The sequence below is a fragment of the Zootermopsis nevadensis genome, unplaced genomic scaffold, assembly GCF_977971745.1.
Source record: "Zootermopsis nevadensis isolate Lab colony 2312 unplaced genomic scaffold, Znev_1.0 Znev_ptg000011l, whole genome shotgun sequence".
Taxonomy (NCBI): domain Eukaryota; kingdom Metazoa; phylum Arthropoda; class Insecta; order Blattodea; family Termopsidae; genus Zootermopsis; species Zootermopsis nevadensis.
Window position 1 is genome coordinate 3241173 of NW_028259143.1, and position 16643 is coordinate 3257815.

General features: G+C 37.3%; 1 protein-coding gene and 1 long non-coding RNA gene across 6 annotated transcripts in view; one reads left to right on the top strand and one right to left on the bottom strand.

Annotated features, from left to right (window-relative positions):
• The window catches only part of LOC110833220 (uncharacterized), a 153681-nt gene extending 153312 nt beyond the window's left edge, over positions 1 to 369 (bottom strand). Inside the window, exon 1 of the long non-coding RNA XR_002544159.2 lies at positions 225 to 369. This is a non-coding gene — a long non-coding RNA (uncharacterized LOC110833220). The remainder of the gene's footprint in view (positions 1 to 224) is intronic.
• Positions 370 to 430: 61 nt separating this feature from the next.
• me31B (ATP-dependent RNA helicase me31b) lies at positions 431 to 16372 on the top strand. 5 transcript variants are annotated; one of them, XM_087347096.1, is made up of 11 exons: positions 431 to 573; positions 6776 to 7009; positions 8098 to 8176; positions 8752 to 8986; positions 9834 to 9977; positions 10861 to 10955; positions 11065 to 11187; positions 11480 to 11608; positions 12314 to 12494; positions 12841 to 13052; positions 13632 to 16372. In XM_087347096.1, the coding sequence occupies exons 2-11, from the start codon at positions 6933 to 6935 to the stop codon at positions 13704 to 13706; spliced, it is 1350 nt and encodes a 449-aa protein (XP_087203222.1). In that variant the 5' UTR covers positions 431 to 573; positions 6776 to 6932; the 3' UTR covers positions 13707 to 16372. The 5 variants fall into 5 exon arrangements, with proteins under 5 accessions (XP_087203222.1, XP_087203224.1, XP_087203221.1 ...); XM_087347098.1 differs by lacking the exon at positions 431 to 573 and adding an exon at positions 1168 to 1189; XM_087347095.1 differs by lacking the exon at positions 431 to 573 and adding an exon at positions 3372 to 3440.
• Positions 16373 to 16643: the final 271 nt, after the last annotated feature.

The following is a 16643-nucleotide window of genomic DNA, read 5'->3' on the forward strand; positions in this document are numbered from 1 at the left end:
ATTACAAACAGTGCACAGTAGAAAATATTGCTAGTGTGATTAATCAGTGTCCATGATACACAAGATACATTACGCTTAGAAGGATTGGCTATTCTGCTATGGATTTAATTCCTGTTTGTTTATGTCAATGTTTCACCATCGGTAAACGTGGCATTTCAACAATATAAATTGTTTACAGAAGACATATTCCTAAAGAATAATACAGCATGTCATATTTTACTTACGTTTCTGGATGCAGTGTTTATGAGAACAGAAACAATCCACTCACAGGCAAACAAAAACTTTCCATGAGTCAGCACACGAGACACTTCGCTTCAAATCTTAATACAAAAGCGTGTCACCAGAGTGCAGTTCTGCCTGACGCATTGCCATCTGTAAGGTTGTGTTTCTCAGTACTGGAATGCTGATGAATCATAAAACATGTACTGTTCGTTAAATATTTAAGCAGTTCTAATATAACTGGATCGTTTGGTGATCCAGCGGGCATAAATTGGATAAAAGCGACACGAAAAGGAATAATGTGGGGTTCTATTATGTCAGCTGCAGTTTTCTGTTGGTTTCTACAAGAACTAGGTGAGTAAGCAAACACGTGACCTTGTGTGCGTGCGAAACTCAAGGTCGTGTCGATACAGAAATTTCCTTATAATGAACTGCGTCTAAATATTTCTGCCGATGGTATATTATTCTATAAGTTTCTTTCACAAACATTGTTTCTGTGTAAACGTCTTTGAGCTATGTTATTTTTTAAGTTTAGCGCATATTTCGCTTTTGCTGAAACAAAAATCTCGTTACGAAATCCATCTTATCTTCTTACTTCTTTTACTATAAAAATTTGTGATTAGTCGTTGTCTTCAACCAATTTGTCGTCAAAAAATGACGTCATCAACAATGCCAACAGATATTGTGGAACACAACAATGCCGTGTAAACAAATATCTGTTGGCATTGTTGTGGAACGCAACACTGCCGTGTAAACAAATATCTGTTGGCATTGTTGAAGTTGACACAACAATGCCGAGTAAACAAATAACGCTTCACAACAAGGAAATCAAAGAATATCAAGTCAGTCGCATTATCACTGCTCCAGAAGCAGCACGTCGCATTGTTAAAAATTGACTAACAGTTGTCCTGAAACATCAGGAAAGTAAAAGAAGAAGTTATCAAGTATTTGAAGTACCAACTCCAACAAGGTAAAGTGATACTCATTCGATATATTATGATTATGATCGATTTTGAGACGAAGATTTGCAAGGGTGGGGCTGGACGTAAAAAGTTGACTGAACAAGAACAGTTGGCCTCTGAACAGCGACGTAAAGAACTAAAACATCAGACCTATTTAAGAAATAAAGAAGAGCGAAAGAAAACTTACATTGATAGACGAGACCATATTAACGACACACGTAGAAAGACTTATTCGGTAAGAACAGAGGAGAAAATAAAACAAGACGCTGAAAAGAAAATTATTAGATATCAAAGTAAATTAGTAATGAAGAACCGAGGATGACTGCTAATAGCAGCACATTTAATGGACGACGAACATCAACAACATTATCTCGGACCTATGAACTATGAATGTATTCATTGCAAAGCGCTTCACTGGCTAGATGAATCGACCATTCGGGGGGTTGTTTAGTTTCTTACTCAGGGGTTAAAACACTTGAATGAGACACTAAACTAACCCCTCGAAGGGGAGTTTGTTTAGCGTGTTACGTAAGATTTCAAAACGCAACCAACCCCCCAGAAGGGGGGGGGGGGTTGGTCAATTGTTTTAACCCTCAATTCGGGGCGGTTAGATTAGTTTCTTACACAAGGTTGATGGCGTTTTACAAACTTGACCAACCCCCCCCCCCCCCTAGGAGCTCCGAAAGGAGCGCCCTGCTCTATTAATTAAAATGGTCGAACTACACTGATTCACAATTGTAGGTCTACGTACTATACACCACGCGCACACATTTCGACAGCAAAGCGCCGTTGCCTTGGAGATAATGTAGACTGTGCTGTGTACACAAAACGTACAGTTGTGTAACAATACTGAAACACAATGATAACAGAACAATTGACAGAATCCTATAGCTCGGAGGGGAGTCAGTTTAATATGACTTCATGTCAGTCACTGAAGGTCTCCAGGTGTGGGTTGAACAATAATGGAACCTGTCACCATCTGGTTATTATTGCTGTCTAGTGAAGAAATGTTATAACCAACTGCACGCTACTAAACAAACGCCATCGAGAAAGAAATGTAAATGATAATTAGCAGGTAAGTCGCCTACAGTTCAAATTCTGTCATAATAAATAATTGTAAGACACTACGCAGGAAAAGTCGATTTGTGCAGTAATTGTTGAGCTCTTGAAAAGAAAAGAAAAATCCTTGTTATATATTCATAAGTTTCAAGGTTACTAGAAACCCCGCCAGATAATTCCCATTCATATTTTAACAAAATATTTCTATGTGCTCAATTTTAATATTATCCTCCCAAGTAAATCTGTGTTTCTAAAGTGGTATTGTTACAGTTATCAACAAAATGTATTTCTCCTTATCGCTCGCGAACTACATGTCTGCTCTCTTTCAGTCGTCTTTAGTTGGTAGCCCTAACAAATTTGAACGAATAGTGTAAACAATAAAGCCTCATTATGTTCTCTTACCCATCCCTCTATTTCTGTATATTGTATGTATTTTTCGCTTGAACATTCTTTTCAAATGGCGCCAGTCTTTGTTCCTTCAGACTGAATGTGTTGCGATGATAGTTTTTAATTATTTGCAGTAACCTTTTTCATTATTTTGCAAGCGTGGAAAAGTAATTATTTAAACGCATTGCAAAATGTATCGATTCGTTCGAAAAGTCGCTCTTCGTCACGTAACCCGATAGTGCTGCCATCATTGAAAACACGGAATATTGAGTTTGATCATTTCCTGCCATCTATGTTGTGTAGCCGAAGTACGTGGAGAAACCATCAAGTCGATGATGGCGTATATTTTCAGGTTGGTAGTCATGTGCAGTGTCATGAAAATATATTAATAAATATTTGGTACTAATATAATATAGTTGAGTTTCTTCATTATCAATAAAGGCATAATTAATACGATTATGATAAAAGTTTGTCATACATCTTCATCGTTAGTGTCTATAAAATGTTCACCTTTATGACACAATACATAGAAATCACAAAGTTGGAGTCTCAGTGTAATACCATTTTTCCAAGTATTATGAATGAAAATCATTTCCACTTTTCGATTTTTAAAAAATACTGAAATTTATAGAGAAGCTTACAGATTTTTTATGAATATGTGTTGGTCCTTCTATTAATTTCTTTAAAATACTACGTAATGTAGTTCAATCCAAACTGGTGACGTCTTTGGTACGAACTTCCAACGTCCCCCTCTCCTGCTCGGATGGCGTGAAAAATACTTTTGTCGTTGGCACTGAAAAGGAGGGTTCTCTAGTAAGTCTGGTAACAAACATATGTTGTAAAGCGTCGAGCTTCATTTGCAGTGTGTCGTATTACATTACGTGATATATCATTTCTCGTATCAGTGCTTTAGTACGTCTACAGGTAAAGTAGAGTTTTAAATACTGTAATTTGCACTCGTGAATACTCCCAATAAATTTGACGTAGGTCGCCATCTTTGCTTTAAAACTTTCTTTGATATAAATCCGACATCATCCTGTAATATGGCAGTTATTTTAAACATTGACGATTAGTGCATGCATTAGAATTAGGGAATGAATGAAATATAGGAATGTCTATTTTTGTACAAAATGGTTTTGAAATTTTGACATTCGTGCCGTATAACCAGTTTTGAATGGTATACTTAATATGGTTTATTTATTGAATTGTCTCAGGTAGACTGTACTTAGGCAATTTTGAGACAAATTTAATCCGCTTTGAGTGTATCTTAAGAAGGTATACACTTTTAAAGGCTAGTTGTATAAATACTGCAAAAATTGGATAATATATAAATATTAAGTTTGTTTTTTTTGTGAAAATTAGTACAGTTTTGCATGCAATTGGTATTGCAACTGGAAAGTGTTCCAAAGCATCCTGTTATACTTGGAAATGTACCAAATACATTCGCTTCTTTTATGGAACTGAAAACGTAACCTACTTTGATGTAGGTTAGTAACATGTTCAGATTGCATTTGGCTGGTTGGAATCTGATGACTTGATAAAAATTTGTAGTACATACATACATACATATATACATATATTATTTTCTTAGGAGAATACTTTGGGTGTAAGGAATGTTGCAGAAGTGGCTTTTTGGTTAATTGTGGATTGTCCACTGTCGATCTTCTGTAGTGTTTGGAGTGAACGTGGAGTTATTTATTAAAGTCATTGGTGTTATGGGAGTAGAACTATTGAAAACTTGAAGATAGGTTAATTTTCCCAGTGGGCAGTGTTTTGAACCAATATATGATGTGCAGATGTATCCTTTACATATGTTTTGTGTAGGCAATTGAATACAGCATATGGATTTTCAAGTGCTTGGTTATGATGTGTCTTTCTCAGTATTTTGTCTGCAGTAAGGCCATATTTGTGGTAATTATTTTAATTAGGTCATCATATCACATGAGATGAACTTTGGGATCTTGCTAACATTTTGTATGCAAGACACTTGAAATATATAATGTACCTTTTTATAAGTTTTCCAGTACATGGCACAATATCCTGCAAGGTCCTCATAATGGAATCATAGAGTTTCTTGAAATAAAAAATTACCCACTATATTGTTCCATTGTATTCCCATTTTTTTCTGCAGTATCTGCCTTTCTAGAATATGTGATCGGTACATGATTACTTAGCAGTCTCAGCTGATGTCCCTCGGTAATATTGGAATTAACCTTCAAATAACATTTTGTTTGTAGTTAACAGTGATATTTCTTGGAAAGTACATAATATTATTACCCTTTTGAAATTGGTACAATACATTCGTTTAATATATGGTATTTATATCTTTTCAATGGCATTCTTGAGCTCAAAGAGATAGACTCAGATGCTGATCTCAGCTGTATGTATTTGCCTCCCTAACATCAGTAATCTGATGCATAAGTGACAGTGTTTAGTGCAGACCCTGCCAGGGCTAAATTTTATTTCAGATCTATTTATTGGTTTTGAAGATGAAACGTGGAAAAGTATGATCTTTTCATTATATATGGATTTTTTTTAAAAAGAATGCAGTTTTGTTGATGTGTATGTGAGGCTTAAAAATAATTAATAGATTTTTAGCCGTGAGCAAGAAAGAATTAGTAAATGGCCTGTAGTTTTTCTCCTGTAAGTTAAAACTTTGCCTGTTTTATGGTTCCTTTTTAGCAGTTAATAGATGAGCGTATTTGTGTCATCTCATGTAAGACTCTTTGTTGTCTGTTCAAGATAAATCAAGATTAGAGTAATTGGTAAAATGTTTCCTTTGTTTAGCTCTGAACCGTTTTATTATCTTTCTAGGAAAATAAAGATTAAAAGTATCAGCCATTGATATTTCTAATATACTTTCTGTTTCCCTTTCTGAGGTTAACAACTGAATTTAAAGGTAATTGACAGAAGAAAATTAATTTGAGTTATTTTTAAACATAAAACATTGCATTTATTTGTGATGCATTACGTCTTTTCAAGGTATTTGGATTTTAGTTCATTTTAATCTGTAAAGAATTTATGATTTTAATCATTATGGGTCATATCTTTCTTTATCTTTATGTACAGAGTGATTCAAATTCCCTGTGCACACACACACACACACCATCTAAGTGGAATGTGTCGTGAGATTGTTTGACCTTATAAACTACTTTCCATCAACTATTTGTGTTGTGACTATAAGAAATATATTTGTGATTTTACAGGTATACATTGAGTTTTGAATTACTGTATTTCATAGTTTTGAAGTCAAAGAGATTTTTGCAGGGATTATAGTGAATCCTCAGGTGTGTCTTTCAAACTCATAACCTTTGGAATAAACATTTTGGGCAGGGATGATGGCATGTTTGTGTTAACTGTGTTGCCCTGCTAACACATTTAACATAAACGCTTCACCTTTGATTTTGAGTGTCTATTAGGATAATTAAATCAAGGATTGTGTGATAAATAGGGCATGGAGAGATGAATACATGCAAAATTTTTGTTGGAAAGCTACATATAGTTAGAAAGATATTGTTAAAATTATCTTCGAGAAATTTTATGGAAGTGTGGATGGCATTATCTGGCTTAGAATGGGGACTGGTGGGGTCATGTTAACATTGTATTGAAACTTCAGGCTTGAAAAATGGCAGGGAATTTCTAGTCTGGTTATGTGATATTTATTTTCTTATGGACTATGCTCCATAGTTTTTATTTACTCGTGATTACCGCTGACAGTTGAAGTAGTCTTTGGGATTCTTTGAGACTGATTTAAAAATTGGTTAGTTATGTTCAATATAAATATCAAGTAGTATACAGCAGTTTTATAAGTTTGATGTCTACAGTGTTTTGGCTTAGAATGTGTTCTGCCTCCCATAAAAACTGCAAGTATTTAAAATTCCTTACAGAGTGTACTTGGGCATTTATTCATCATTGTGAAATTAATGGCAGTTCAGGAGTAAGTTCTAATTTCAAAATGGTGCTTTCTCAGTAACTGGACAGACCTCAATTTTCCTATTGCACGTAACTACCAAGAATTTTGCGGCTTATAATGAATATTCTTAAATATACGTGTATAGAACCTGATACAAATTTTGTATTAACAAATTTATATTTATAATCAGAATTAATATGTTGGTGAAACTGATTTTTTTTTCTTTTATTTCCAGGATTTAGCCTGTTACTGAGTTGTACGATCTTTACGCTGCGCTTGGTAGTGCTACGCAGCGGTTTACCAGTGCCATTTCAACAAGTGGTGAAAGTGGAAACGTGAACTATTAAATATCATAGATACAAACATTTGGCCATTCTTGGCCCATCGTAATCATGATGACAGAAACGCATATTAATTCAAATCATGTGGCAGTCATGCCAGGATTGAACAGTATAAACACTCGTAAGGAGTAAGTAACGATTTCTCTCGACATCTTATAAAACCGGGTAGTTTGTAATTTGATTTTTATTTTTGTGGAGGTCATTTCTTCGTACGTGACCTTTTTTTCTGCGTAAACTTCAGCCTGAGTGAATCCCCTACTTCAAAATTTTAAGCGCTAATTACATTCCCTGTTTTGTATAAAATTAAAACATTTTACGTAGATGTGATGATTGCAGTGTTGGATTCCCCATCACTTACCTGATGAGTGAAAATGCAATTCTGATCTGTGAAGCCTTTCTGTATATCCATGTGGAATTCGAATGATCCGTTGTCTCTTTTTTTTTTGAATATGAAGAAAATGATTAATCGCAGTAAGCTAACCTCGGTCTGAAGCCTCACAGTGTATATTGAAATGTGCGAGCGTTTGTGTTCTTAATTGGAATGGTTACGGAACGTTGTGATATTGAGGTTGAGTCAGTGTTGGTATGAGTGGTGTTTGAAATTTCATATTTGAGTGTTATTTTAAAATAAGATCTTTTGTGTCCTGTCATTCTTTGCCTTTCTGTTGGTTACGTATGTACATCAGAATTGTTTAACTCAGGTGTAATCTCTTCCGTAATGAATTTCAGCAGAACACGTGTATTAAGTCTACATAAGTGACGGAATACTTTTTTCTGCCCTTCTAAATACAGGCGTACCTCGTTTTATTGTGCGTTTTTTTTTAATACAAATTGAAGGTTTGTGGCAACCCTGCGTCGAGAAAGTCTATCGGCGCCATTTTTCCAACAACGTGCTTGCTCCATGTCTCCATGTCACATTTTGGTGATTCTCGCAATGTTTTTTAGACGTAATGCTATTTCACGCTTAATAGACTATGGCATAGTGTAAACATAACTTTTATATTCACTGGGAAACCAAAAAAAATTTGTGTGACTCGCCTTATCGCGGTGGTCTGGAACCGAACCAGCAATATCTCCGTGGTACGCCTGTACTTCGAGTTTAACTGAAACATTTTTTATGTTATTTGCTTTTTTCCACAAAAGCTTTTTTTTTGTTCTACCGGCTCATCATTCGTGTCCAGTTGTACGAAACGCTAATAGAATGACTTCTTTACAGTGAAGGTGATAAAGTAGATGATATTGGGTGGAAGGCGAAGTTGAAAATACCTCCAAAAGACAGGAGGGTGCAGACAAGTGTGAGTTAAAACACTTTTTACATGAATTTTGCTTTTTTAATTTAAGGAGTGACAATTAGTGGGTTACACGTGCACGGAAAGTGCCTCGTGGGTTATCGGGACACATCGCTTTAGAAAAATAGGTTAGGTTAGTTGTCGTTTATTGAAATAAAATATAATAACTTTGAAATATATGTCATTTATCCACACATATTAACCTAACCTAACCTATTTTTAAAGCGATGTGTCCCGATAACCCACGAGTACCTGCCTTTGTTCTGCTACTGCCCTCATTTGTTCATCCGTTGTCGTAATAGCATATATTTATATTTTCAGATAATTATTAATTTATTATTGTACATTAACTTGTGTGCGCTTGTGCATTGCTGGACGAAGTACGTTAAAAAGATGGTGATCTATCATTTTAATTGTAGTAACTACGTTGCACATACTTTTTGACCTGACCCACGTGTATGTGATGGCGTAGATTAATTGGTAATTTATATTGATTTGTCACGTAAGGCCGGGAGTGAAATGCAAATGGCGGAAGTCAAAATGCCGGCGTGCTAGAAATTTTTTATTTTTGTTTTAATTAGGATGTGACAGACACCAGAGGTAATGAGTTTGAGGAGTTCTGCTTAAAACGGGAATTGCTGATGGGGATATTCGAAAAAGGTTGGGAGAAACCGTCTCCCATCCAAGAAGCCAGTATTCCCATCGCTCTGTCTGGGAAAGACGTACTAGCACGTGCCAAAAACGGAACCGGCAAGACTGGCGCATACTCCATTCCCGTACTGGAACAAGTAGATCCCAAGAAGGATTGTATTCAAGGTAAATTATCGCGTTTATTTGATAAACGTGATCGGCATTTATGTACTGGTGTACACTTATCAGTAGAATACGGTACTATAATTTCAGGTCGAGATTGGCGATCCATTCGAGTGCTGGTGGAGAGGCTAGGAGGAAATCCGATTGTCCCCCTGGATATGCCCTAGGGTGGCATTCCTGCACGATATCTTTGAATTTTTTCCCATTTGTTAGGGGTGTCTGCGCGTACGCCGTGGCCGGTGCGGATCCTGTTGAGGGTTTTTGATGTTTGTCGAGGAAGGTCTTGTCCCGTTGGTAATTTCTGAGGGTTTATGTGACTGTTTACATCAGGAAGAGTTATTTCGGCCCAGTTTGTCTCACGGGCAGTTTTGCCTTTAAAATTGACAGCTCGAAGGCGTTCTGCGGTAACTAGTGGGGGTCGCCTGGATTTGAGATTAAGACGAGGGATGTCATCGTGAACTGGGAGGTCAGAGTTTGTAATTATAAAAGTGTGATAATCGAAATGCCTCTGCCCATGCTAGCATTGAAGGATATTTAAAATTTAAGTCAAATATCAGAGACTTTACTTCTGTTCTGTTTTCGGAAAAGGTTCTCAGTCTGGACGTTTGGATATAAATTATGTAGTCCTTAATATTGAATTTATTTGGGGGAAAGGCCGAATAAAGTCTAAATATTTCCAGATGGTGGAAGTATGATTATTTGACTTTGAAATGATGAGTTAAAAGTTGGATTCCCCTTCATTTACCCTGATAAATGATACTAACAACTCTGATATCTGTAATAATTAGACTTGAAATTTTTGTAAAAAAATGAAATGTGTTATTACTTAAGGTTCTGTATTATTTCGCAGCGCTTGTGATCGTGCCGACACGAGAACTGGCACTACAGACTAGTCAGATCTGCATAGAACTTGCGAAACATATGGACATTAAAGTTATGGTCACAACTGGCGGAACTAACCTAAGAGATGATATTATGAGGATTTATCAGAAAGGTAATTGAATTTCATCGATTTACCGAGGTAGATTGGCGTAGAATACGAATCTGTTACATTTGTTTACAGAAATAAAATGTTTCAGTATTAAGAATTGTTGTGCTTTAAAGTATGATTTTGTAATGGCCTGTGAACTGCGAATTGCGATCTGATAATTTCAGTGAAAATCCCAAAAAGATTCATGGCTAATGCAATGTTTGTGCTGCGCTCTTTGTGGGTAAGAATTTGGTATCTTTTACGTTCGCTACGTAATAGAATGCATCATGTGAGTTAGTGGAACAGGACGCATGACTTTCTTACCGTATATTGTTTTATTTTTCTATATGTTTATAGGAAATCATTGACGTTTTTAACTTGATTTTTTTTGTATTTGCTGGACTGTAAAACAAGTCGTCCTCTCTCTTTCTATCTCCCCGTCTGTCCGAAGTGTGAGTCGGCCATTTTTTTTAAAACTTGTGTCGGAACTCACGTTCGTGAATATTTATATTCAGCTGTTTGATATTCACGTCAAGGTTTTATTTTGTGTTTATTGCGATTATGGGTGTTGAATAAATGTTTGTGAAGGCAGATTTTATTTACTTGAAATTAAATAGTTGTAGGAATCACTGTCGACCTCTAAAAATGTTTTTTTATATTTAATAAAGAATGAATCTATCAAGTCAATTTATAGGATATAAAATATTTTCTCGAGATTTCTAAGCACATATGTTGTTCTTGCGCTGTAGCCCCCCGCCATTTTAAAATGTTTACTTAAATTGGTACTGCAAATTTCTCCGTAAGCTCGTCCGGAACGTTTGGGCCAGTGTTTGTATTCAGAGACGATAGTCGTGATAGTCGAACTCGCTGGTATGTGGTAACTTTGTTCAATTTTATTTTATTCCAGTTCATGTGATTATTGCGACACCAGGTCGAATTTTAGACCTCATGGACAAAAATGTCGCAATTATGGACAGTTGCAGAATACTAGTCCTGGATGAGGTGAGTGTCGGAATATGTTTTGGAAATTCGTATTTTTTCTATCTGGATGTTCTATATTTACTTGGCTTGTGCATGGTAAAAATTTATATATATTTATTTTTATTTGAAGGCTGATAAACTGCTATCGCAAGACTTCAAGGGTATGTTGGACCACGTCATCTCACGATTACCCAAGGAAAGACAGATCCTGCTATTTTCAGCAACATTTCCGCTCACAGTAAAGCAGTTTATGGTCAGTATCGACGCATTGGCTTCCCGTTCTTGATTCCCTTTGGTGTTTGGAAGATTCTTCTTTGTATGATTCAAAATCGTAAGATACAGCGTTTCAGATTTGGAATCGTGCAGATTAATTTCCAGTTATGAGAAATTTTCTTAGTAAACTTTATCGAGATAAAAAAACTTTTCGCCCGTTAAATGTGTTTTTTTTTCTTTTTTGTGGCTTATTGTGAAGTCCGATGCTTACCGGAGAGATACTAATTGGATGTTTCACTGTAAATTAATGTTGCATCTCATATCTTGAACAGGAGAAACATTTGCGGGAACCGTACGAGATCAATCTGATGGAAGAGTTGACGTTGAAAGGAGTGACGCAATATTATGCCTTTGTGCAAGAGAGGCAGAAAGTGCACTGTTTGAACACACTTTTCTCAAAGGTAATTCAGAATACTGTATCATGTATTCCTAGCTATAACGTTTAACTGCAGAAGTATATTTGTACTGAAATAAAATTTTATCTACATATTAATGTATACCATTACATCTTATCTATACGTGATATCCGCCGACAGCTTATCTATGTGTTGCGTCATGTACTCAACACTTTAGAACATTTTTTGTTACCAAATAAATGGCCAAAACTCCTAAACCGTAAGAATTATCTGAAATTTGCTTGTAAATTTGAAAAGCTCGTGTTTATTTACGTATTTCACTCGCAATATGTCCCGATCTAACTCTTACGCTTTAGACTTGGCAAGCGGTTGAAGTTAAGGAACGAGGGTATAGTTATTACATGTTTTGGGTAATTATTTAAAAAATTGTGTAAAATATACATTATAGAATATAGTAAACATTATGTAGAAAAAGCCCTTTATTTACTCTTTAATTTACATAAGGTTTATATTCTCTATCTTACATAGGTCTCGAGTTATTGGCGTTTGAAGAAGTTACGCACCAGCGTCACCTTGCATCTTACAGTTTCCGTCGAGTGTACCGTGATTTTATAAACGTTAAAATATCTCTTTGATAGTGAATTTATCCGTGTGAATTTGTTTATTTCTGTTCAGTATGTTTCATATTTATGACGTAATTACTTGCGACATGCAGCGGGACATCGTAAATCATGTGTTTATCTGTTGCAGTTACAAATCAACCAGAGTATAATCTTCTGTAATTCAACTCAGAGAGTGGAACTCCTTGCAAAGAAAATTACGGAACTGGGGTATTGCTGTTATTACATCCACGCCAAAATGGTACAAGCTCATCGTAACAGGGTATTCCACGACTTCCGCGCCGGACTGTGCAGGAACCTAGTGTGTTCAGGTAGGATACAGTTTACGCAATTTGTAGCGGGCACAACGTGAACGTACCGAGAAAGAAAGCGAATTAAAATTATTAGCGCTGTTCTTTACCACGTGCGAATTCCTGAATTTTGTTTGAACTACGGATTGATACCAACCATTTAGATGTCTGTCTTCTGGGGTTCGATGCCGCGTCGACTCGGACGTAGATACCTGCGTTTCAGAGGAACGTGCTGCCACCATCTTGAGCCCCAGAGGTATAGGTTTGTTCCTTTGAAATGTTGGTATGCGTTTTCAAGACCAGGTAGCGTTCAGCTGTGAGAACCTCACATTCAGTTTACTAAAATTATGTGTAATTTATGTTCTAGATTTGTTTACGCGGGGAATAGATGTCCAAGCAGTGAATGTTGTGATCAACTTCGACTTTCCCAAGATGGCGGAGACGTACCTTCATCGTATCGGTCGCTCGGGAAGATTCGGTCACCTCGGGATCGCGATCAACTTGATAACGTACGAGGACCGCTTCGCCCTGCACCGCATCGAACAAGAACTTGGAACGGAGATCAAACCTATTCCAAAAGTAAGTTTCTGGGGCAGACGACATCAATGGTACAATTTATTGCAAGTCAATCTGGCGAGATGACGATATTTGTATGCCTTACGTTGTTCTTGGGACTCACTCGACGATGTGGACCCAACGGAATAGGTTGTATCCAGGATGGTGATAGATGCCGGTCCGCAAATCGTAATTTTTGGGACGGTTGACAGTGTCTTCTTCTATGGCTCTCCGGTCCGTGTTCGGTCCATGGCCTCCTCAATTCTCCTCTTCCATTCGGTCTTCTGTTAGGTCCGTCTGTCCGAGGTTGAGGTTTCTAAACATCTTCCTTTTTACGGTGCAAGGTTGTTTGCCTTGCGACCAACCCCCAACCTGGAGGACCAGGGTACCTGTCTTAGTCTGACCTCTCCCCCTCGACCAATCTTGCTAAGGAGGCCCTACCAGTAGCTCTTCGGGTCACTGAGGTACTCAAGCCCCACCACCACGACAAGATACAGGTACCATTCAGTGGGGGTTGACAATGTCCAAGAAGTTTATCTAATAATACATCGTCGGAAACTTTGAGATCTAACCCGACCTTTACGCTGAACTTTGTCGTTGCAGGTGATTGATCCGTCGCTGTACGTTGCCAAGCTCGAAGATTCTCAGGGAATTGAGGAAGCAAATATAAGCAAATAGAGACTCCTGCGATGATCACGTCGGAGATGCGCCCTCTTTAATTTATGAAACATTTAAGTGACGATATTTTTCCTCCCTATCTTTGTTTTCAAGACACTGTACATACCGCGCGTAAATGTACGCAGCCATTCACGCAGTTTACCGCCAAAGCCATGGATTATCCAGTGAAAGAAAATTTGAAGATTCTTCATCGATAAAAGATGCCAAGATTTTTTTTTTGTTGTTGTCGTCGAGATCTCTCCGTATTTGCGGAAGATCGCCAAGGAAGAAATAGAAAAAACTTTTGTTGACTAGATTTTTTATACGGTTTATATAGTGAATGTCGCCGTCTTCACTCTGTGGCTTGATCCGGTGGAATCCGTAGACTGTTATTTGCGCGGCTCCGATGACGGATCGTTACTTCGGTCCCTGTTTCCGTCGCGTGAATTCGGCCGCTGCCGGAGCAAAACCGAGACGCAGCTCGGCTGAACGTGTGATCTGTCGCGGGGCTGCGAAGAGCAACTATTTTGTACATTTATTTTTATAAATGCTAAGATGGGCGATGAAAGTTCTGTGGTACATGAATTTTATTCTGGTGAATATTTAATTTCTTTTTTTGAAATTGCTATTCTGGTATTCAGTCATTTAACATCTTAAATTTTAACATCTTTGGATCTCCCTGAATATCAGTAGTAGCGTCATCCGTTTATAAATTGTGCTTCGATTATTTTGGCCTTGGTTTTTCTAATCGCGAATCGAGTCGGCGATAGGATTCATCTGTCGAGAGCTTTCATACGACCCTCTCCATGTGGACGCTTTCGTATATTTGGATATTCTGTCCGTCTTAAAGTAATCGCGACACGTCGCAGTGAAAGCAATACTTTCGCGTAGATCGTGATACCAAGAACGATATTAAGGATCTCTTAACGGACTCTTGTCGTGTAAATACGTTCGTACTTCAAGTTCAAAACGCAGAGGAGAAAAATGTTCTGCCACGACTTCGTATAAGTTCAAAAAAACTTGTAAATAATTCGGAGTGAAAGCGATGAAACGATTGCGGCGTGATATAATCGGAGACGTGGCGGGAGCGAGGAGACGGTCTTTTGCCACGATTATATTTATCTTTATGGAAGAAGAAGAGAGGATTCAAAACAGTTTATTAACGAGTGAATTCAGTGTTTGAAAAGTGACTCCAAAGAGGAAAGTATTGTGCGACGGAGTACGAGAGAAAACTCTCCCGAAGTATTAATTTTTTTTTTCTAATTTTTTTTTTAATTATTAAATCGTGCCAGAAAAAATTATGCGGATTGATTTTCTACTCCGACGGACTGCCAAGGCAAAGATGGAGGTACTCGGTACGGTATCTCACGAGAAAGAGAGTTACGTGACTTGTTAAAATTGTGCTGTTTGTCAGCGTGGGTAAAAGACGTACCTGCCGTGAAGGAGATCCAAAACCTGAAGGAAGATAAAGCAGCGACTTCACTTCCGTGAAGTGAGCCTTCAGAGACCGACCGGTCGCGATCCGCTGTGTTCCCTGTCCGAGCGTCAGGAAGTATGCCGAGCAAATGCATCTTTTCCGCGTATTTTTTATAAATACTAACGTTTCTTCCTTTCGAAAGTTTCTTTTCTCTCTCTCTCTCTCTCTCTCTCTCTCTCTCTCTCTTCTACGTGCATTTGCTGGTGCATAGGTTTAGATTTTTTTTTCAAAGTACACAATTGTATTCGGCCATCCAGAGAAATTGAATTGCGTACTGCTTTGTACTCACTTCGATATCTCCTCTACAAAATTATATAGATATCAGTTCAGGTCGTGGCCCTCCTGAACTGACGATTCCCATTTGATCTTTCTCTCGATGATTTTTCTTTCTTTCTATAACTTCAGTAATTTTTTTTTTCATACTAATGTAAGGGCCACTGGGGTGGGAGTGGGGGGGGGGGGGTATAACGGGATCATATTGAAAGGGAATAAATTTACAAATTCATTTGTTGACGTGAAACCTTTTTCGGCGCATTGAATCGATACCCGTATGTTTTTTGGCGCAGACTTGGAAATGGAATTTAAAAAAACAATTTGGCAAAAATGTGCAAGGGCAATAGAAATTTCTTTTTATTGATGCGAGTCAGTTTCACGTTGTGTTTTAAGGAAAACGTGAGGATTGGCATAAATTGTGAAAATGGTTCTTCTGTCCGGGGTCGTTTCATCGGTTTTTGTGAGTTGCGTCGCGTGACTGCACAAAGATTGGAATGGGACGATCCTGGCGGTGATTGCCACGTGGCGCAGCCTAGTATAAAGGCGGAGAAGACGTTAAATACCAGTAATTATATTGAATGCTTTGTATAAATTTTTTGGCTGTGTAATCGTCGATTCAGACAATAACGCTACAAATTATTTAGCAAAAAAAAATTAAATTCGTGATTTTTTGCCGATTCAAATGTAATGTTGGACCTTTTTTACTTTGTCAATCCTGACCCGTTTAAAATATTGCAACTTTGTTTTAAAAAAAAAAGATTTTTATGTTACGCTAATTAATGATTCTCTTGGATTTGTTGAATAATTTCAGAATACTTCAATAATTACAGACATGTATGATGAAAGATTTGGATTAGAGATATTTCTAAACAAAGTGCAAGCAATAATTTTTCGACAGTTGGCAACAAAAAATAAATCATGCTCTTCACATACACAAGCGTCCGTATTTATTCTACTGCTTTCCATGTTTGTTACCTGTAAAATAAAATCACCCCACATTCTCCTTAAAATAGAAAATTGTAGGATTGTACCTACAATAAACCTCGACTCCCTTCCACATCCCTGTCTTACGCTACAATCATTCTGCTATCGACATAATGGAATATAACCTAAAAGCAACCTTTAATACGTCATGCCAGTGGAAATGATTGTCGATTTATATCCACCTGATTCTAAACGAACACTTCGCTTTTTAATAGTCTAGAGGG